The following is a 22,699-nucleotide window of genomic DNA, read 5'->3' on the forward strand; positions in this document are numbered from 1 at the left end:
AGCCTTCTGTAGAAATCCTTTCTTCTATTCTTTCACTATAGTTTTAATATAATATATATCATAAAATAATAAATCAAACCTCCTGAAACATGGGAGTCAGGTCCTCGTCTCTTCCCTCATCCTGGGACCCCTGTGAACACGGTCACACCTCGGCAGTCAGGGCTGGGCAGGGCTGAGGAGGTGCAAGGAGTGAAGCAGGAGCATCCTACAGCTCTTTATGCAGAGCCTGATGGAGCCCCCGGGGGCCTGAGGCAAACAATAGGAACAGTCAATGCCCAGGGAACATGGGAACAACTCACTCCAGCACACAAACCCTCTGCACTTCCAGTGCCCTGGCGTGTCTGGACCAGTCACAGCAACAGGTGATAGTTTTGTCCTTCATGAACTTGCCAGTGCTGGAAGAAAATCCTTTAAATGAAGGGATTTGCTTTCCCAAGGGCTGGAGGAGCCAGTGGCATGAATCACACAGATCAAAGCTTTGATATCTCCAGGAGGCTGGTGCAGAGGCTGGGGTGTGTGGGAGACTCACCCAGCAAGGGGATCATGAGAAACACCAGACACTGGAAAGACAAGAAATTAAGGGTTCCAGTAAGGCTGTGGATCTAGAAGCCCTGATTCAGGCATTTGTTCACCTCCAGGATAATTCCATTCATAATTAAATCTATCCTGGAACTGGCAACCTCCTCCTGGGTGTCCTGACATGCAGGGAGCACCAGAGACCAGCCCTGGCCATGCTGTGACATTTACCTGGGGGGTTCCAGGCCATGTCCACCTGCTGCTCCTGGTGACATTTCAACCCAGGGACATTTTGCATGTCAGCGTGGGGACTCTGCTCCAATTCCTGTCTTGGGGATGCGGTCATGGCTGGGGAAGGCAGGGAAAAATGTATGAAAATTTGGGATGAAACAGCATTGCAAAGGTGGTATCAGGATGCTGGGACCATGCTGTGCTGTTTTGGCCAGGCTGGTGCATGGACACAGGGAAGGAGAGCCTTGTTCTTTACCCACATGTTGTGTTGTATACACAGCCCTAATTCTAACCCACGGAATGTTTCCTCTCAGTGTGCAGCCCTGTGGATTTGGACAACAGAAACGACACAATATTTACCAGTACTTAATAAATACATCTGTTAAAATGGCAATTTTTGTTCTGTATGTTGGCAGCAGCATTGGATCATTAGAAAAGACAAGAAATCTATGGCATTTCTCCCTGGTTTTATAACTATCCCCAAGGCAATGCAGACAGTTCAAAGGCAGCTTGATTCTGGTTCAATAACCACAGGTTTGGGTGGTGCTGCTGTAGGGCCTTATTGAGAGGGGAGAGAAAAGCAAATCCAGGTCTTTGGTTTTTTCCTGATGCAAACAATATCCAAGGGTCAGGCAAGGGCAAAACACTTCCAACAGGGAGCAAACTTAAGGAATATTTCCAAACCTAACCCAACGTAACGCCCTGTATCCACCCCTTGTGTAACACCCTCTGGCTTTAAGTGTCTTATACAAGCCTTTACTCAGTCAGTACTGAGCTGTGCCTAAGCTGGGATTGATAGAGAATCCAATTTAGGAAAACACCCTTTGATGAAGAAAGGATAAAGCAAAGAGGAATTTTTGCACGGATGTTCCCAAGTGTGACGGGCACAACAGCACCAGGACCCTCTCTGGGAGGACTCCTGGGGCACTGCAGACCCATTGGCATGAGAGGGGAGCCCTGAATCAGCCCTGAGCATCTGAGCTGGCTGTGGTTGAGGATTATAAGAGCTGTTTTGATCAGGGGAAAATTTCTGTTTTTAGCACAGGCAGCAATTAAAATAGCTCGCGAATCTCAACGCCTCGGGGAGCTGTCATAAAAGGAGGCAGAAAATCCGTCTTCTGGACTCCTCTGCAGCTAGAGATGAGCCTGGAGGCAGCAGAGGAGAAGACAGCCTGAGGTTCACCTGGTGAAAAAGGACAACCCCGAGACCTCGAGCCAGATCTGCTGCTGTGATCCCGAGATGGCTGTGGAGGATCTCCGGGCTTCCAGCACCCCTTTCTCTCTCTCCTTTTCGGGCAGTGGCTTCCTGGCCCTGTACCAGGTTGGGGTGGTGCAGTCCCTGCTGGAGTTGGCTCCTGAGCTCCTCAAGTCTGCCTGCAAGGTCTACGGCTCCTCGGCCGGGTCGATCATCGCTGCTGCCGTCGTGTGCGGCGTTGGCCTCGGTAAGAACAGCCCGGCCTCGAGTCCTTCCAGGAGCTCTCCTGCTCCATGAGCCCTGGGGAGGTGCCTCGGGGTGCTGGGGGGTGCTGGGGCTGGTGGAACTCTCCTGGCTCACCAGGCATTACAGAAAGCCAAGGTGTTGCCACCTTGGCAGGCAGCACGGTGCAGTTTTGGGAGGTGTAAGCTGAAAAAGCCGGTTCTGACAGCCCGCGTGTTCCCTGGCTCAGTGGGCAGGAATCACAGGGGCAGATCTGGATGTACCTGGCATTCCATATCCCATTCTCCACTGGCTCCTTTTCCCGCTCCTGCTGGAGGAGCAGATCCCCTGCCCTTCTGCTCTGAGGTCCGAGGGGTGCTGAGGTGTGTCCCAAAGGCAGTCAGTGCAGCGCCAGGGGCTGGATTCACCCATGGAATGCCCTCTTTTCCCCGTGGATCAGGTTTCTTGGGATGTGTAGCTATGAAGGGACACGAGTGGCTGCCACACAGGTATCTATAGAGCTGGCAGCCTTGTCTGCATGCCACTTTGGCTGATCCCACTCAGCCTTGCCAGAACAATGGGAGATTCCCAACTCCAGGTGCACCTTTCCCTGTTGCTCCAGCAGGATATTCCTGGAAAAGCAGCAGCCTGCTCCAGCCCAGGGCTGGAATTTCTCTTATTGCTGCTAAAGGGGTTTTCCTCTGACCCTCTTTCAACCATGTGGAAACAGGGCCCTCCAGCAACAAGATCCTCCATGTGTAGAATTAATTCAGAGTAGTTAATCCACTTTTAATAATCACATCCTCCCATATTTCCAATTAGTGCCCATGTGTAAACAAGTGTACACAAGACTTAAGACTCTAAAGCCTGATCCAAATTCTGCTTCAAGCAATGGGGACATTTAGGAGGAGCAGAAGGTTTTGGGGACCAAATAATGATGGAGGAAGCTGGGAGGAAACATACAGTTCTTGAAACCTCTGGTGGATGCTGGAACTGTTCTTCTGCAGCTAAAAATAATTAAAAACATTGGCAAATATGTTTAGATAAGGCAGAAAGGAACATTTCTGCCCACATGGGGATGAACTCCTCCACAAATAAGCAAGGGCCCCAAAATTTCTGATTCCTCCTGCTGCTGTAATGGATGGAGCTAGGGCTGTCCAGCAGTAAAAATACATTCAGCAACTGCTCTTGGTAGGGGCACCAGTCCTGAACTGGGCATCTGCTTCCCTGGAGGTGGAAGGCAGCATCTACTTAGAGGGGCTGAGATGATCTTGTGCCCAAAATATCTTCCCCAGAGGAAGAAAAAGACACTTTGGACAGTGATAACTCTGGTCAGGTTTCTAACAAGGAAAATGAATTTGGCACAAGCTCTGTCATGGTCATAACGAGGATGACTGGGTCGGGAAGGAGGTGAAAGGTGTGTTTGGTGTCCCACAGGGTGGCTGCAGTCAGGTCCCTGTCCCCTGCCCCAGGCTGGCTGAGGAGCTCTGGGCTCTCAGAGCCAGCCTGTCCTCTGTGACCCCACCAGTCCCCTCGTGGGGACATGCTTGTCACCAGGCTGGAGCAGGCAGGGACAGTCACGTTGCTGCCAGGCTCATCCTTCACTTGCTCTGCAAAGCTGCGCTCGGCTCTCACCTCTTACCCAGCAGCTTGTGGGCAGTTTTTCCATGTTTTCCCCCATTTCCAGGACACAGAGCAGCCAGACAGGGACCTGGGCATGCCCCTCCTCCCTGGAGGTCTGGCTCTTTCAGCATCCCCTCTGTGCAAACCCACCCGGTGTTAATCGTGGCCCCGTGTGGCCTCAGCATCTGCTCAAACACACATAACCCCTCTTAACGCCTGTGTGGCTCCAGTTGCCCTCAGGACACTGCACCTAATCCGTCTGTCCGTCCACACAATCCCCTGAGACCGCACAGAAACCTCTGCCCCTGCAAAGCCTTGTGCTGGTGCAGGGTCCCACCCTGGGTGCAAGGACAGCTCTTTGCAGCTTTGGTGCTGGATAAGCTTTCACTGCAAGGGTTTAACCCTCCAGGTGGGATGTTCCCCCAGGTCAGATCTCCATGCCAGCAAAGGCACCAAATTCCCTCTATGGTATCAGGCTGCCTGCAGGATTTGCTGCACTCCTCCTCCTCCCCATCACTGTGAAACCTTTAAAACCTGGAGTCTCCTGAGCCCTCAGCCAGGGCTCCAAGGCTCTGCTCCTTTAACCCAGCTCCTGGGATGTGCAGACACATGCCATGGCTATTAACACCTCCCCAGAGCTCAGGTGAGCCAGGAATCCCAGCAATGTGGAGCCAGGACACCTGGCTTGCAGGAAAGCCCTGAGCAGAAGAGGTGCCCCTCATCCCCACCCAGGAGCTGGCCCAGCTCCCTGTAAAACTGGGGCTGCCCACGTGGGAAATGGGAGGTGGAAAGCAGGAATGTGTTGTGCAAGTCAGGTTGTCATGGATAAGTGTCCCCCTTCCTGGGGCTCTCTGGAGCCTTTCCCTAATCCTGACCAGGAACTTCTTGAGGCCCCATCTCTGGTGCAGGTGGGGATTTCACCAGTGGGGTCACACAAAGACATGGTGTCCTTTGAGGACATTATGGGGATCGTGCCCCACTTTCTGCCCTACCTCACTGTAGCAGCAGTGTCATCCTGGGGTAACACAGAGGGGCTGCAAGAAGCTTTATTTGTGAGGAGTGTTAAAAATAGGATTTAAAATACAACTGTTAGTGCAGCAGGCATATTGACCTTCTCATCTTCTCTCAGATGACATCAAGGAGTTTTTCTTTGCACTGGCAACAGAAGTCAGGAAAACCATCCTGGGCCCCCTCTCTCCCAAGTGCAGCTTGCTGGCCAATCTCAAGACTGTCCTGCAGCGGATGCTGCCGGAGGATTCCTACCTGCTGGCCTCGGGACGGCTGCACATCTCACTGACACGGGTGGTGGACGGCCAGAACGTCATGGCCTCGGAGTTCAGCTCCAAGGAGGAGCTCATTCAGGTACACAGACCTGAATATGGACATGTCCCAAGTGCTGGTGGCTTCAGCTTTTTCTACCTGAGACGGGGAGAGTTGGGAGGTTCTGCCACAGCCATGGTCCCACCACAATGGGCTCCATGAGCCTGGGAGTGGGGAGGAAGGTTTGAGTTCCAGGATCAGGTGGAACAAATCATGCTAAAAAAAGCAGCAGGTTTGTTTCCACCCTCATAGAGCTGATGTTGGGGCTCTAATAGTGACTTTGCAAAGAGCCCTGTCAGTGCTGATGTGACCCCTCAGCTCTCCCTACAGGTCTCTCCTCAGCCATCTGGCAATGGTTTTCTTGTTGCCTCAGCACCTTCCTGGGAGGAAAAAACTGGACAAAGCTGCTGCTGAACAACAAGCAGCTCATCTACCAGTAAATTATCTGCTGAGGGGGAGAATCCCAGGGTAAAGTCCTAACAGAGCTGACCCTGAGGTCCTGGGTCCCTTGTCCCAGGGAGACAGAGGATGGCAGCTCCATGGAGATGTTGGAGTTGACCCAATGGTGCCCCAAGGAGCCTGGGGTGCTCATTCCCAGCTGATGAGATTGGGTGGGAAATTATTCCAAATGTTCCAGAAGTGGCTTTAACACTGACAAATCCCAGCAGGGTGAGGATACCTTGTAAGGGTGTCTTGGTTTTGTCCAAAAACCTGCAAAGATGGAAATTGGCCCCAAAGCTTCAGCTTGCCACCATCAAAGGGCAGTGTTGGACACGGACATGTAGATTTACAACTATTAATTCTGGCAGCTATAAAATTGAAAAAATGCAGTGTTGTGCCCTGCTCTAGAGAAGTGTTTCCACTTCAGTGAAATCAGATGTTTTCCCTTTCTTGAAGCCTTTCTTGCCATAGTCCCCAGCAAAGTCCAGGTGGCACCAACAGCCTGGGTCCAGACTTTGTCAAGGCTGAATTTTCAGGCCCCATGTCAACAGCTTTTGTGCAGAACACTCACAGGAACATTGACTTCTGCAATCCCTCTCTTCCCCAGGCTCTCCTCTGCAGCTGCTTTCTTCCAATTTACTGTGGATTCATCCCTCCATCCTACCGAGGAGTGGTGAGTAATATTTCCACTGAAACACACACTCCCAGCAGGGTGTTCTTGATTTGAAGTTTACATTCCTCTGTAAAGGAGGAATGTACAGACAGGGAGGGATAGGTGTGTCCAGGCATTTCCTTTAGTTGATGGAGGATCATGAAGCCCGTCAGCTTATTCTTCACTCCATCCTAAGATGACAGCTGGGTGGAATTGCCATCTGGAGAGCCCCTTCCTGCTTTGCCCATGGACAGACTGTGGATGACCTTGCAGATCTCTGAGTGAGATAAGAGAACGCCCACAGTGGGGACTTTGAGACACAATCCAGTTATCCTGGGCAGGGCTTGGCTGCAGGGCAGGTTCATCCCTCGGCTCAGGTGCTGACTTGCACAGCTGAGACATCCAGAGTCCAGAGGATCCTCCCCCAGCCCTGAGCATTTCCATGCTCTGCCTGTCTGAGGGAGGGGAAGGAGGAGCTCGGCAGTGTTTTCCAGTGGCAGTGTTTTCCAGTGGCAGTGTTATCCAGTGGCAGTGTTATCCAGTGGCAGTGTTTTCCAGTGTTTTCTGGGCAACCTGTGCAGGGCCTCACCATCCTCACAGGAAAAGATTTCTTCACAATATTCCATCTAACCCTAATGGCAGTGAAAAGCCATTGCCTCTTGTCCTGTCACTCCAACTCTCTTGCAGCCCCTTTGGGGTCTCTAAGGTGCCTGGAAATGTCCAAGGCCAGGTTGGACGTGGCTTGGAGCAACCTGGGGTGGTGGAAGGTGTCCCTGGCAGGGGGTGGAATGAAATGAGCTTTGAGGTCCCTTCCAACCCAACCCATCTCCAGGTCTGTGATTGCTCTCTGAGGCCTCTCTGCACAGTTATTTCAGCAACATTTAATTCCATCAGCTGTGACTTCCAATCCCACTAAGGGAGGTGGTAAATCCAGATTCCTTTTGGAATAGAGCAATTGACATTTTCCTTGCCCAGTATGTAATCCCTCATGAATCTGCAGGCAATTATTAAACGTGGGGGTCCTGCTGCTCAAGCTCAGGACTTGAAACTTATACAACACGGTGCATTCAGTGATGTCTGAATTGGCTCTTGACTGCCAAAAATTGTTGTACAAATCATTGTGAATGAAAATAATTATATTTCCATTTTAATAACTGCTGTGAATTACAGACCTGGTCGAGGAGCTGGCTGGGTGCCACAGGCAGGGCAGGGGAAGGAGCTGGCAAAGGGATAAAGAGCACAGGTGGGACAAGACGCTGTTGGAAGTGGGAAGGGAGGACAAGCTGGGATGGGCTCACGACAGGAGTGTCACCTGTGCAGCTGCTGGCTCCCAACTCAGGGACACTGCAAAGGCCCCCAGAGCAAACCCTCCCTCTGTGGTGGTGTTTGCAGGATGAGATGAGAATCTTGACTCCATGTTTCAGAAGGCTGATTTATTATTTTATGATATATATATTATATTAAAAGAAAAGGATGTGTATATATACATATATAAAAATATAAAAATACAATATATAATAATATAAAATATATATTATATATTATATATTATATAATATATAATATATAATATGTATATAAATTATATTATGTTATGTTATATTATATTATATTATACTATATTACATTACATTATGTTATGTTATATATTATATTATATTATATTATATTATATTATATTATATTATATTATATTATATTATATTATATTATATTATATTATATTATATTATATTATATTATATTATATTATATTATATTATATTATATTATATTATATTATATTATATATGTAGTTTTGGTGTAAAAACTATACCAAAAGAATAGAAGAAAAGATTTCATCAGAAGGCTAACAAGGAAAAAGAAAGGAATGATAATATAATCTTGTGACTGACCAGAGAGTCTGAGCCAGCTGGGCTGTGATTGGCCATTAATTAAAAACAACCCCATGAGACCAATCACAGATGCACCTGTTGCATTCCACAGCAGCAGATAACCATTGCTTACATTTCATTTCTGAGGCCTCTCAGCTTCTCAGGAGGAAAATCCTAGCAAAAGGGTTTTTCATAAAAGATGTCTGTGCATCCCTCTGCTCGTCCCCAGCGCTACGTGGACGGAGGCTTCACGGGCCTGCAGCCCGTGTCCAGCCTGGAGGAGCCCGTGATCACCGTGTCCCCGTTCACCGGCGAGCTGGACATCTGCCCCCGCGACTGCCCCGCCATCTTCTTCTGCTTCCAGATCTTCAACGGCAGCATCCAGATCTCCATAGAGAACCTGTGCAGGATCAGCTATGCTCTCTTTCCGCCCAGCACCATGGTGAGACCACCAGGACTTCTCCCAGCTTAGTTCTGGTGAAAAGATTAATGCTGCTCCTGCCTGCTCAAGATTTAAGGTTCAGCTCAAAGTCCACTGTTAATTAATGGGATTTCAAAGGGAGAGGGTAACATCCACTGTTTTTGCAGTACATTTTGGGGAAGGGACACTGATGATGGGTGGCCAGCTTGGGATGGAGTCCACAACCTGCAAAGGACCAGACAAAACCAGGCAATCTCTAGGTCCCTTCCAACCCAACTCTTTCTGTGTTTCTCTGACTGGTGCTGTAGTGGTTGGAAACCCACCAGTGCTTGCTGCCTTCCCAAATGGGCCATCCCAACCCTCCACAGTCAAACAGCTTTGGATAGATCCTATAGTACTGGGATCAGGGCTCTCTAATGACCTCAAGTGTTTTTCCTTGCAGGTCTTGAATGACATTTTCTCCCAGGGGTACCAGGACACGGCCCTTTTCCTGTACAGGAACAGTAAGTGGCACCCCAGGACCCGAGGGGCACCTTGGTGTGACACAGACAAACATCAACCCCTTCTCTCTGTGTCTCCCAGATGCCTTTGGCTTTAACTACTTCGATGGCAATTTCCGCTTCGGCAGCACCTGTGGGAAGAATGACTCTGGCAAATCCAATGGGACACACCCCGGCCTGTACAAAAGGGTCCCTCAGTGCCTGACCCCTTACTTCCTGCCAGGTAGAGGATTTGGGGTGCTCAGCTTGGCTTTAGGGCTGCTGCAGCCTTCAAGAGCAGCAGTGTTATATTTAAGACATTACTGAGTTATTTATTAAATATTTCTATTTCAAAGACACTTTGTAAGAGTGACTCCAGCTGGAGTTTGGCCTGGGCTTCAGTACCTACCTGAGCTGGGCAAGAGGAGTTATTGCATTTATTAAATTGTTTGTAATTACTGGTCTTTATTTCCTTCTGTGCTGTCCCTCCTGGGTGCAGGCTTGTGGAAGAAGGAGCAGGTGAATGGACTGCAGGACCCACTGGCGAGGGTCCTGCTGCAGCCATACAGGCTCCCAGCCTTGTTCAGGAAGGGGTAAGAACATCCCAACAGAGGCATCAGGGAATGGCACACAAACCAGGGGCCGTGCCTTTAGCAGTGCTGGGGCAGCTGAAGGGACACATGGAGGGATTTGGTGTTTCCTGAAGGCAAGACCCAAGGGAGAGCGGGTGGGGCTGGCAGGAATGCCACAGCATCTCTTGCTAATGGAAAAGATTATTATAGTGTGCATTTACCATGAATGTGTGATTATTACAGTGTGCATTTACCATGAATGTGTGATTACTACAGTGTGCATTTACCATGAACACCCTCCCCTTTTGCTGCCTTCAGCCATTGTTAAACTCAGCCCCTGTACTTTGCTTTTGCAGGGTGAAGAAGGTGTGGGGGCTGCTGGAAGGTGTCAGGTCCCTGGTACAACGGCTCCACAAGCTCCTCCAAACCTTGGTGCCTGGTTTGCCTAAGACAGCTGTGGACAGGAGGTGAGGGGCTGGGGGTCTGCAGACCCTCAGCAAAAAGAGAGAAGGGTGCAGAGCAGGGAGACTTTGGGAATCTCACCCATTGGGTCACTGATGGTGAGTGTGGCTAAAAATTCCAAATCTGGAGTAGCCCACATTAAAAGTAGCTATTTTTTTATCCCTGTGATATTATTTTGATATTTCAAAGAAGCTACAAACCAGCTTAGTGCCACCTCCCTGCTGCAATACATTTGTGTTCCAGATATTTATCTGCTGGGCTCTGTCCTGGCAGGACACCGGGCACATTCACCAAGATCTTGAGAGATGTTCTGGCACTAAGTTCTCAGGGATTTAAGGCATATCCCCCAAAAATCCACGTGCAAATTCCCTCCTGTGCAGCTGCCCAAGAGCCTCAGAATGATTTTGCCCTGAGGCAGCTGCAAACTCCTCAGCTGTGAGAAAATCCTTTGGAGTCAAACATTCCTGGGGCTGCTTATCCCTGTCAGTACCTCGACCCTGCCTCAGCTCTCATCTTGTTCCCACAGGTAACAAGGATTGTCCCAGCGGTGCCCTGGGGGTCTGAAGCGCTGCCTTGGAGCGTGGTGGGCAACACCAGCACGGCTGCTGGGTCTTGAGGGAATTTTTGGGGAGTGTTTCTTCTTCAGAACCTGTCTGGCTCTGTCTGCAGTGCTGCCACTGCAGTGCCCCTGCTCTGGCCTCACCTGCTTTGCCATGATGGCCAAGGAAAAGCTCCGGTGCTGCTCCTGGGACCCAGCCCAGGCTGCAAGGGGCCAGGGGCAGCTTCACCTGCAGACCTCACAGCCCAGTCCTTTCCCTGCCCACTCCATCTCCTCCCCACCAGCAGCATCCCTTCCCTGTTTAATGCAGATTACAGGGCGGGCAGTTGCCTGGAAATGCCATGTTTTAAGTGTTTTCCTCCCACTCAAAAACTTCAGGAGAGATTCCTCAGAGAGAGAGAGAAAAAAGCCTTAGGGAGCATCATCCTGGGCAGGAACTAATTTTTCTACAGTTCCCTTACGTTTTTTGTTTACCAATTATCAATTCTTGAGCTTCACACCTCCCCATAGCCCTGCTTCTCTTGCCTGTGGAGGTGGGAGTGCATTTGGATTCCCCTGGAACTTGCAGCTGTGCAGAAGGATGGAGAAATCTAAAGATTAACTTCCCCATGCTTCCGAGTCCTGCAGGCTGCATCTCCTGACATTTCACAAATATGTGAGTTCTTCTCATGCAATTGTCTGTAAGCCACGGCCACCCCAGAGCATGGCCCAGGCAATCACACCCTGTGGCACTGGTCTGCACACAGAATTAATTAGCAGCACTCTTAATTATCTGAAAACTGTGCTGCATATCTGAAGCTGTGAATCAGCTTTAGCCCAACTGTGTCTCCCCTGTTTGTTGGTTCCCAACAGGCAACAAATGGATCCCAACAGCAGCAGCTGTTTATTAGAGTAAATAGCCTGATGGAACAGAGGAAAGTTTCATCCAAAGGGCTGGGGAGGCTGCAGAAATGAATGGGGGGAGTAGCTGAAGGCAGCTTTGATGTAATCAGACTCAAAGTTAACTAGGAGAACTGTGTAAAAGAGCAATATTCTGTCTTCTGCCATCTTTGGTTGAAATCAGTGACTTAGGAATTCCTTTCCTGGAATGGGTTTCCTAAAAGAAACCTAGATGCTTATTTCATAATTCATGAAATGGTTTGGGTTAAAAGGGACCTTAAAGATCACATAGATCTGCCCCCTGCCATGGCGGGGACACCTTCACTGTCCCAGGCTGCTCCAAGCCCCCTCAAGCCTGGCCTTGGACGCTGCCAGGGATCCAGGGGCAGCCCCAGCTGCTCTGGGCACCTGTGCCAGGGCCTGCCCACCCTCCCAGGGAAGAATTCCTTCCCAATATCCCATCCATCCCTGTCCCCTGGCAGTGGGCAGCCACTGACCCTTGTCCTGTCCCTGCAGTTCCTGATGAGGGGTCCTTCTCCAGCTTCTCTGTTGCCCCTTCAGCTCCTGGAAGGGGCTGTGAGGTCTCCATCCAACCTTCTCTTCTCCTGGCTGAACAGCCCCAACTGTCTCAGCCTGTCTGCATAGGGGAGGTGCTCCAGTCCCCCTGTAATTTTCTGGCCCATTGTGATGGATCCTGTTTGCATTGGATCCTGTGTGCTCCTGTCTTCCATCCGTCCTGGATGGATTTACACCTCTCAAGCACTGCAGCCTAAGGCAGGCTGCTCAAATGCAGCTGTTCCTGGCACAGGACAAAGTGGAAGGCTCAGAGACACTCAGGCCTCCCCAGGCAGGGACAATCAGCCCATCATCTGCTTTTGCACCTCTGCTCCCTCCCACTTATCCAACAGCTCCTTCTCCACGCTGCTGCAAGCCCCATCCCCACCTCCAGGCAGGATATTACCATTTCAGTCAGCCTGAGGCAGTTACCCTACTGAAATGGGCATTGAAATCCCCCAAAGAAAATTCCCATCCAGGAAATGGACCTCCAAATCCATTACAAGCATCTACAAACCTCAGCCACAAACAGAAGCACAGTTTGAACTGCCCAGTGTATCTCACCTACCCCATGGGGTGCTTGATCATAAACAATTGTAAAACTTTGAGAACTTTAGGAAAAATCAATCTGCAAGGAATCACAAAGCTAAAATGGTTTCAGCAAAGAATCCTCCTTCTCCAAACCTTCAGGAATGAGGAAGAAATAAGTCTTTAACAGTTCCATATTCCAGTCAGCTGGGTTTTGCTTTATTAATCCCTCATCTTTTCAAGCAAGCAGAGCTGGTGCTGTCTCCTCTTGGAGACATGAGCTTGGAGCTAATGGCAGTGGAGGCTTTGCCAGAGGCAGTGGCCAGAGGCAAAGTTTGGCATTGACTGGAATCATCTTGTGCAGGAGCTTCTTTCACCCCAAGGAAGCAAAGTGGGAAGCCCAGGTGCACCCAGTGGGGGTAGAAGCAGCCTGGAATGCCTTCTCTAGGGCTGGATCATGGGAATCATGTGGGAGCTGTGGCCCTGCCTGTGCTGCTGAGACATTGCTGGCACAGTCCATGTGCTCCTCGGGGCAGGTCAGGCTCAGCCTTCAGGCTGGGTTCCAAGTTGCTCATTTCCTCTTGAAAGCAGAAACTGGGGCCAAAGGCAGCAGTGGGCTCAGAAATGCTCTTCAACCTGGCCCTAAAGGGAAGAAAACCACCTTGGTGAGTCTGACAGACACCTCTGGCAGTTCCTGTGGGACAAAGTGGATTCAAGTGCCTGCTCAGAGCTGCTTCTCTTCCTCCTTTTGTCTACAGGGCAGCCGGTTTTGGTATCCTCAAAATATTACCCCTGTAGCCCTGTCATGTTGCTTGTCTCATTCTGCTTCAACCTCATCAGAAATGTGAAGCCTGAGGTGGATGGGATGAGAGTCTGGAGACAAGGCAAGACAGCAGAGCTCCCTCTGGAGCTGGATCCCACTGCAGGTCTAGAGGGAAGAGTCCTTGAGTCTGATGTGTGAAACTGAGCCCAGCAAAGCCAAGCCCGTGGCGAGTCCTGCCTGTGGCTCTGGCTGTGGGGCTGCAGATGCTTTATGCCAGCCTCTGTTTCCAGTCTGGGCAGCAAGGAGGGTGCAATTCCTTGTGCAATTGTCCTGCTGGGCACACAGATAACCTGCAGGTGCTTGTGGATAAGCTGCTAGTGCAGCCTGAGCCTCGTGGGATTGCAGGCTGCAGACACTTGTCCAGGAAATCAAGTACAAGTTGTTCCCAAGTTTATCCCCCTGCTGCTGTGGTAGCATCACTGATGTTCTGGCATTGCACAGGGAAAGAGTGCAAGAGCCTTTTCCTGGCCTTGATCAGTAGGGCTTTTCCTTCCCAGAACTGGAAAAGCTGATGTGCTTCTGCTCTGGAGATGGAGAGCCTGGACTCACCCCTTGCTTGCTCTCTGGCCTAACAAATGAATCTTGACTCCTCCCACAGGAGGAATTTTTCTCCTGAGCATGGTCAAAAATGTTGGAGCCCAGGTGCAAAGCAGAGGCAGAGATTCCTGATAGCCCAGAGCTGCCCAGCTTCCAAAGAAACCTCATTCCCACCTTGTTGCTTCCACAAGCTGCTCATAGCTCAGACTGATGGAGCCTTTAAAAAAGCCATCAGGGAAGCACCTCCTCCAGCCTAACACTGTGTCCTGTATTTCTCAGTGGGTTGAGAGTTGGTTTGTTTTCAGTGGAAGTATCTTTCTTGCTTCCATGTAATGTTTTCCAAACTTTTCTTTTCAGATCTGGAATGGTAATGGTCCCAGTCTTTCCCCTTTATATTTCTCATTTCTTCTAGACCTTCTAGATATAGCACATTGTGTCTTTCATCACTTTTCATTTAATTCATGTGTCTCCATTTAAAATAATTGTCATGTTGAAAAAGCTGTGTAATTGTACTTAATCTGATCAGTTCTGAAATGTTGAAAGATTCATAAGGAAAGAGAAAATAAAGAGTAAAATTGAAAGAAAGATTGCATTTTATCAGATGCTTCTTTGTATTTTTCAGTAACAACAAAGTGCAAACTGAAATGCTGAGGAGTCACGGATTTTCCAAGCAAAAAAAAGGGAGCGGGCATTATTTGGAATATGATTGCAGAAAATTAGAAGTTTTGTATTTAAACTTTGTGTTGCTCGAAGATGATATAGGAAGAGGTTTACCTGCAGCTCTAATATGCTTTCCTTGCATTAAGTATTTCTTTGGCTGCATCCCGAGTTCCTAAGGAGAAGTTTGGATTTGTCTGGCACAGGAATGGCAGCTGGAAGCCTTGAGACACCCCTAATGAAGGGAGGTGTGGGCAGAACCTGTTCTTACCTCACTGGGTAGTGAATACATGGCCTTCTGCATGGAAAGAGCTCCTTCTCCACGGAGCCATTCTGAGGCAGCCAGCAGGGAAGTCCTCAATGCTGACCCAAATCAAGGGTGAGGGCTCAGTGTGAGGCCTCACTTGTAACCCCTGACCAGAGAGGGAGCTTTCTCCCATTCCTGATGTTCTCACCTGCCCCAGAGCCTCTTTGGGCACTGACAGCCCTGGGCAAGTGTCACGTGAAAAGTGATGGGGTAAAGGAAGTGCTGGTTCTTTACCTTCCTGGGGTGGGGAAGGTGGTGTGGGGCTTTCTATTCCTCTTCATCCGCTGCCTCGTTGATCCCTGGATTCTTTCTGGTGTCCTCCTCATGATCTCTGGCTCTGGAGTGAAGACCCCTCAGTCGTGCTTTCAGGTGCAGGGTTTCCTCCCGGGCCAAGGAAAGTGTGAAGCCCTCAAAGTAATTCACCTGGAAATCCCCTGGTGGGAAGAGATTCCAGCTCTCACTGCTTGTTGCTCACCTGCCAGCTCTGCAGCCGTGGGAGGCATGGCCTGGGCTGAGGGGAAATCAGGGACCCCGATGACCCCAGGGCTCAGGGATCACCAAACTCTGCTGCTCTGTGCATCAGGGGCTTATCAAACACCACACAGGGCACCTGAGCCTGCATTGTGTCTAGAGGACCTGGGACCTGTGTTCCCTGGGAGAAAGCTCTGTCATGCCCAGTGTGGCAGAGAAAAAGGGAGTGTGGCTCCAGAGGCAGCTTCAGGAGCCACCAGGACCCAAGGAATCCTGGCAGTGCCAGGAATGCAGGCATTTCTCTGCCCCAGTCACTCTGGGGCAGCATCTCTTTCCTTGTGTCAGCAAACCAAGGATGTAAGGGAAGCCCCCAAGCTACTGTCCCCACTTGCAGTCACTTACTCAGTCGTTTTAGGAAGGAGATGGTGTCCTTGTAGCCCTGGATATAAAAGCGGTCCATGACCTGTGAGGGGAGGTGGCAGTCAGGGCAGCTGGGCTGCGGCAGGGGGCTCATGGCTCTGGCTACCTGGAGGAGCTGCTCACCTGACGTTTGGGCACCTGGAAGATGTGCTGTAAGCGGCAAATGTTCATTTTTGAGATGTGTAGGATACAGTCAGAGAGCTGGAAGGTCAGGAAGGCAGCGGGGCCGTCCTTGGGGCAGATGTCGTATTCGCCGGCGAAGGCAGAGATGGTGATGGTGCTGCGGGACACGAAGTCGGCTCTCCACATGGCCAGCTCCCCGTCCACGTAGCGCTGGGAGGCAGAACAGGGAGCCCTGAGCCTTCCCAGTGCTGTTCACACGGGCAGAATGGGGGCCTTGTTCCCCAGCCAGGCCCACCCCAGGCTGAGGTTCTGGGGCCCCACAGATCCCCCTGCAGGGAACTGCCCCACCCGCTGCTCCCCTGCTCCAGGTGCACACCCGCCCTACTCCCTTATACCAAACAGCCACTGCAATGAACCTGGGAGCAAAGTGCAGCAGAAAGGAGCTGAGGAAAGCCCAGGGACAAGGGAAATGGGCAATTCAGTGAGAAGCTCAGTCCTGTCTGCAGTGAGATTTTGGGGCCCTGTTCTTCTCTCTGCAGACACTGGGGGACTCCATCCTTGAGCTCTGTTGGTGGCAAACCCAGGTAGAAACATCCTTAATGCCAGCAGTGGAGAAAGGACAGAGGCTGGAGGGGCCCTGGACTGAGCTGGGACAGGGTCTCCAGACCACAAAGCTACTCACCACCCCACGGAATGTTGGAGGGACAAGCCCAAAATACAGTGGGACGAAGCAGCTGCACGTCATAGCCTGTGGGTGAGATGGGAAGGACAGAGGTGAGCAAAGAGCCACAGAAACTGTCACCTGTGGGAGGGGTGGCTCATCTGTGTGTGCCAAAACAGGGCCCTCCAGCTGGGTTATTGGGCACCACTGACTAATGGGCACCAGACCTTGTCTGATACCCACAGCCAGGGCAGAGAACTAGAAAAAGGAACCTGTGAAATTTCTCAAATCACTCTCTGCATGTTCAGGATAATTCAGACAGTCATCAAAATATCTGATATTTTATAATTATTTCAGCCTGTCTTTATTCAGAGAGTGGCAAGGACAGAAATCATGGCATGGACTAGAATGGACCAAGGCCTGTCAGATTAAGACAAGGAGTGATGATTTGTAATTGGAAGCAGGGAGATTTAGGTATTGGGAAGATATTCTTTACCATGAGGGTGTTGAGGCCCTGCACAGGGTGCCCAGAGAAGCTGTGGCTGCCCCATCCCTGGGAGCATCCAAGGCCAGGTTGGATGGGGCTTGAGACCAACCTGGGACAGTGGAAGGTGTCCCTGGCCATGACAGGGTGGAACTGGATGAGCCTTAAGGTCCCATCCCACCCAAAGCATTCTGTGATTTTGTGCTGTGGGACATGGCCAGGCAGCAAATGTCAGCCAGCTCCTCCCTCACGGGGTGGCTGTGGCTGCTCCCACCTGAATCAGCTCCTCCTTTGAGGCAAACTCGGACACTGTCACACATCTCCAGTCGTGCAGGCGGGTGAGGATAATGTGCAGCTTTCCAGACACCAGCTCGTGGGCATTTGGAGGCAGGAATTTGTCTAAGGTCTCCCGTAAGAGTCTAATTGCAGATCCTCCAGGGATCAGCCCCCAGAGAGAGGTTTTCAAGCGGCTGACGCAATACTCCATTAACTCATCTGAACCAAAGCAAAGCAAACCAATCATTCTACATCCCTTATATAGTTATTTATGTGCTTTCTGAGCTACACTTCCACCTGGGAAAGGGGGATTTTATCTGGCTGCTAAATGCTCATTTAGAGCCATGGTGTTTCATTAGGGCTGAAGCTCCCATGAATGGACCCTGCTTTTCCAAGGACTTCCAATATTACAGGAGGGAAAGGTGTTCTGTTTTCGTATTTTTTCCCATTTTCTGCACAAGGCATCTTAAAAGTTGTTGGACCAATGGAAGAAAATAGACAGGAAGCCTTTGTATAACATTTCCTCCTATTAGCTCTGCATCTATGCCCTGCTAATATATTTTTTTCCCCATCATTTTTTTGGGAATCTGCCAGCAGTCCCAATGCTTTATTACAGAGAGCACCTCTCTTTCTTTTATTGGATATGCTTGCCTTGAATTCCAGTTAATAAGATGCAATGACTGTTTTCTCTGTGCTGCTTAATTTACCCATGTTTTCCACTGTTCAAGAAGCCAATAAAGTAAAAATCTGAGGAATTACCCACTGATAATAATTCAAAAAATTCTGCAACTCCAAAATTCCCAGGTATTCCATCTCTTTAGACACAAAATAAAAAGAAATCTGTCACCCTTACCCACATCACATCCACACAGTCCTGCTGTAGCTACAATAGATCCTGAAGATGCTCCATAGATCCTGTATGCAGATTTCATTATGTCAGGAGACAATTCCCGCAAAGCAGATAACACTCCAGCTTGGTATACAATCATGAAGCTACATCCTCTAAACAGTATAGAGTAAGGTCTTCCCTCTTTTCCACTTATTTTCAGCATCTCTGCTAACTCCAAGCACGCCAACAATAAGAAAAGAGCTGCCCAACAGCTTCAATGGGTTTTCCAGGGCCAGCCAAACCTCAGCTGTGTTTCTCTTTCCAACCTCACTCTCAGTCTTATATGCCTCAGTTTGGCATAAATCTCAGAGCCAAAGGTCCAGTGACATGGCAGCAGTGGGCAGAATGGATGATGTGATGTCCTAATGCTCATTAAAATGAGATTACTGCAATGCAGGTGCCTGAGGTGAGCACTGGCAGCCCCAGGCGATGGGGACAGCCACATGTCACACTGATGTGTTGGGGGAGCAGCCCAGGGGTCTGGTGAGCCCCAGGACTGGGTCTTTGGGAGGGAAAAGCTGCTTCCCAAAGTGCTGAACTGCTTCAGGGATACCCTGGAGTTCCAGCACAAAATTCCAGCCTCTTGGGCAGTAGAAACCTGCAAATATTCCCCCATACAAAAGAGTCTTGCAAGCTGCTGCTCAAAACTCTCTTGCCCCATTTTCAAAGTTGCCAAACCCCACCACAGGGATTGGAGAAGGTGGCTGGATTACTAAAGAAATCAAAACCTAAGTTGTTTTCCTTGTTTCACAATTTCAGGGCCTGAGTTTGCTTACAAAAGGGTAAAAATACAGAATCCAGGTAACACCTCATGGTTTCACCTGCCTCCTACATGGCTGAGGTAACAGTAGAACAACAAGTCAGTAAAGAAGGAAAGAAGGGGGGGAAAAGTCTGACAAAGGCATGTATTGGTTATCCATGTAGAAAGGCAAAGCCTTCTTAGCTTTGCAGCTGGGTGAGCCATTGGGAAGCTGCTAGTGGGAAAAGCAGTGCTGAGAGCTGGGCAAGGCAGAGGCGAGTGGCCAGCACAGACAAGAACAACCTGGACTCTCCTCTTTGATATACATGGAGATCTACCCGACATCTTCAGGCAAAATGCTTCCAAAGCCACCAGGAGATGCTCCCCTCCCTCGTGCCGTGTGCCGGGGCAGTGCTGGAGGGATTTGGATGCAGCCCTGATCCCTGGGAGGGGGCTGCAAAACAGCCCTGAGCATGAGAGAGCAGCTGTGCTGGACATGCTGGGGCTGGCAGGGCTGTGGGCTCCACTGAGCCCAAAGCATCAGCCCAGGGTTAATGCAGCCCCAATTCCACATGGCAGCAGTGCCTGCCAGCACCCAGGAGCCAAGGCACTGAGCTCCTTCACACCCCTTGCAGGTCCTGCTGCTGAGCAGAAAAATGAAACTGAAGACTGGAGACAAGAGGAAGGAATAGATTCCATGCCTAATCAAGAGGACAAATGCACTGGTAATAATTTCCTGGCTACTCTTTAGTGCAAGAATCCCCTCTGAATTGGCTGCAAAGAGAAGAGTCAACTTCAGAAGTAGCTCCTGGTGCAGGAGGGAAGTGGCATTTGGAAAGCATGGGTGAGGCACACAAAGCTCTTGAGCTTAAGGACAACCTTTATGCCCACTTGCATGGCTTGGGGAAAATACCAGAGGCGGTCTTGTAGGAGCACCAGCATTGCCAGTGCTTCAAGCCTTGGGTTCAAGCCTCCTGCCCTCAGTCAGCAGCATGAGAAGGAACTAGAAATGTGACACATTACTGCACTGCTTTCCAAATGCAGCTGGAGAGCTCTGGCATTCCAATCCCAAACCAAAGCCATGGATCACGCCACACAGGCCATGTTTTAGTCTTAATTGCACCTGTGTAATATTGAGATCATTTGTCAATCCCTTTGTTTTACCTTCTTACCCAGTCTTGCAGCACCTAGAAGTAAACAGTGTTTATTGTGGAACAGCAGAGGGAAGCCAAGAGTGCAGCTGCTTATTCCCTCCTAGCAGGTAGTGCCATGGACTGTCCCTGGTGTCTTTGGAAAGGAGCAAGGAGTTAGGAAAAATGTATTTGGGTGCAGTTTGTGTCAGAGTGAGGTAGCCAGGGCTCCAAAAAGGTGGGGCTTGGAAAGAAGCAATGCAGGTGATGTGAGTAGGAGTGAGCCAGGTGGCATAAACAGCGCTTGGGAAATGGTGCTGTGGAAATGCAGAAGGTGTTTCTTGGCCCCTCTCTGCCCTGCCCCAGGATGGGACACAGGCTGTGTGTGTCCCTGAGTGCTGCCCTGTGTTTTAAGTCTGTTGTTTTACCAGGCCAAACACCCTTGTGGCATTTGGTATTTCCCCATCAGCAGGTCAGAAACCACTGTGAGCCCCAGGACCCTGCTCATCTGTCCCTCATTTCTTCATCTCAGCACTGGGGACAAATCCAGGCTTGGGCTTGGGCAAAGAAACCATCCAGTGAGGGCCACTTCGGAGCTCCATTAGGCAAATGAGACAAAGCAACTGGAGTGCCTGACAATCCAGGGCCATAGCCCAAGCAGGGTCTTCCTCCTATGGGATTCAAATGAAGCAGGAGCCACCTCAGCTGCTCAGTCAGGAGACAGCAGGGACAGGCAGGCACCTGCCAGGAAGTTCTCTGGCCTCCTCAGGGTGGAATATTGAACACTGAGCTGACACCAAACCATTTCCCTCATGGAGCTGCTGCAATGACAAAGCTGTGACCTCCGGGCTGCCCAGTTCTGGGAATGCAGTGTGTTGCTAACCCACTTATATTTCTGATGTGCAAATCCTTTGAAGAGGAAGACTGAGGAATTTGTTTCTGTGGGACAAGGAATCGCCCCAGAACCCAACGTGTAGCTGTCAGACTTCAAGCAGTGGCACGTTGCTCAAGACCTCAACTAACAGTTCCATGGGCAGTGAGGGGCTGGTGCTGTGCAGGCAGGATCACAGCTAGGAGCCAAAATAATGGAGGATTTAGAGAATCCCAGACTGGTTTGTGTGGGAAGGGGCCTTAAAGCTCATCTCATTCCACTTTTTGCTAAAGGCTGAGGATGATGTTACGGATGGGTAAAATGATGATTGGCTCTCGCAATTAAGGGATTAATATTGTGTGTGTTAAGGGAAGTGTTGTTGAAATTTGAAGTTCTTTTGATGTGTAACTCTGTTATTGTAGGTTGGTTTTGGACACCCTCTGTTTTCCTTATGGTTCCCTTTTCCTCCCTATGTGTTGTTGCCATGGCACAACCCTGGTTGTCAGGGGCATGTGGAGGGAGGGTGTGTGCATGTGCCCTTGCACAGGGCACTTGGGAATGGGTGAACCTTGCTGCTGGGCAGACTTGGCATGGCAGCAGCTCACCTTTAATCAGTAAGAAAGTCTCCACCAAATGGATGGCAAAGAAGACTCAACTGGCAGACTTTGGGAGGGGCCAGAGATATATAAGGAAAATGTTTGAATATGTATAATGAACTTATGAATATGTATTTTGCTGTTGCAACACCAGGGGTATAAAAGGCAGAGCCTTTTATAGACAGTTAAGCACTCAGTGCTGTCCCTTTTCCCTTTTTCAGTGTTGAGGTTTAATAAACCTTTGAAATTTTGAAGTGAATGGTCGTTTCTCACAATAAGGAGATGTTTGAGCAGATCACCTTCAGCTAGAAGGTGTTTGGGCAGGCACAACTTCATTTCAGCCTAGAAGAGATTCCTTAGCCTATGTGGACCCTTATGTGAGAAATGAGGCTCGCTCTTTCAAATTTTTAAATGTTTAATAAGGGATAATAAGGAATAAAGCAAAAGTAACAGCACTGGGTGCATAGCTAGATGCACACAGTTAACTATAACACTTCTTCTAATACACTTTTTCATTGCATTGGTCAAATGCATATTTGTGAAGATTATACCTATCCAAACATTCTTTTGAGTTTACATGTTCTGGGAATTCTTTAGCTTAGTTTCACCCTTGACCTCATCTTCTTAGAGTACGTGCCACAATGTAGATGTGATTTTGTATTTTATTTCTTCACAAGGCTCCCTGGTCTCTGATTTGAGAGTTATGGATAGCTGAAGGGTTAGTGGTATATTCCTCTTTGCCCTTTCAGTGTTATTTCCTGGTTCTTTTCAATATTATCTTACCATACAGATGTTGTAGCTATTTTTGTAAGTACTTTCAATCAATATTAGCTATTTCACTATTGTCAGTTAGTTACAAAAATAAAGGCATTACTTATTATTTCACAACTACAATTACTTCTGCAAAAGTTAATGTTGTAATACACAGCACATAGCCTCTATTTTAATATTTTGTGAAAGCCTGAACTATAATATATTTATCATAGTGAAAGATAAAATCTATACAGAGATTAGGGTATTAACTATAACAAGCTGACAAATTATACTATATTAAAAGCAGTTAAAAAGAGATTACTTTGTTCTATATCATTATTTTGTTCTATATTATTATTGCCATCTGTATTATTATACTATCTATATTATTATTTTGTTCTATATCAAAATAATTTGTAAAAGCCAATATATA

The 22,699-nt window shown here is 49.2% G+C and overlaps 1 protein-coding gene across 1 annotated transcript; it reads left to right on the forward strand.

Annotated features, from left to right (window-relative positions):
- The first annotated feature begins 1,494 nt into the window (after window positions 1–1,494).
- PNPLA1 (patatin like domain 1, omega-hydroxyceramide transacylase) lies at window positions 1,495–14,486 on the forward strand. Its single transcript, XM_077190684.1, has 9 exons — window positions 1,495–2,189; window positions 4,917–5,149; window positions 6,156–6,221; window positions 8,304–8,516; window positions 8,938–8,998; window positions 9,078–9,218; window positions 9,474–9,567; window positions 9,903–10,013; window positions 10,535–14,486. Exons 1-9 carry the CDS (start codon window positions 1,988–1,990, stop codon window positions 10,536–10,538), a joined length of 1,125 nt encoding a protein of 374 aa, XP_077046799.1. The 5' UTR covers window positions 1,495–1,987; the 3' UTR covers window positions 10,539–14,486.
- Window positions 14,487–22,699: the final 8,213 nt, after the last annotated feature.

This window comes from Agelaius phoeniceus, chromosome 25 (genome assembly GCF_051311805.1).
Source record: "Agelaius phoeniceus isolate bAgePho1 chromosome 25, bAgePho1.hap1, whole genome shotgun sequence".
Lineage (NCBI taxonomy): Eukaryota > Metazoa > Chordata > Aves > Passeriformes > Icteridae > Agelaius > Agelaius phoeniceus.

Coding starts and splice junctions, on each gene's coding strand:
- PNPLA1 (XM_077190684.1), top strand. CDS start 1,988: ATGGCTGTGGAGGATCTCCGGGCTTCCAGCACCCCTTTCTCTCTCTCC. Junction 5,150..6,155: donor CCAAGGAGGAGCTCATTCAG/GTACACAGACCT, acceptor TCTCTTCCCCAG/GCTCTCCTCTGCAGCTGCTT. Junction 9,568..9,902: donor CCAGCCTTGTTCAGGAAGGG/GTAAGAACATCC, acceptor TTGCTTTTGCAG/GGTGAAGAAGGTGTGGGGGC.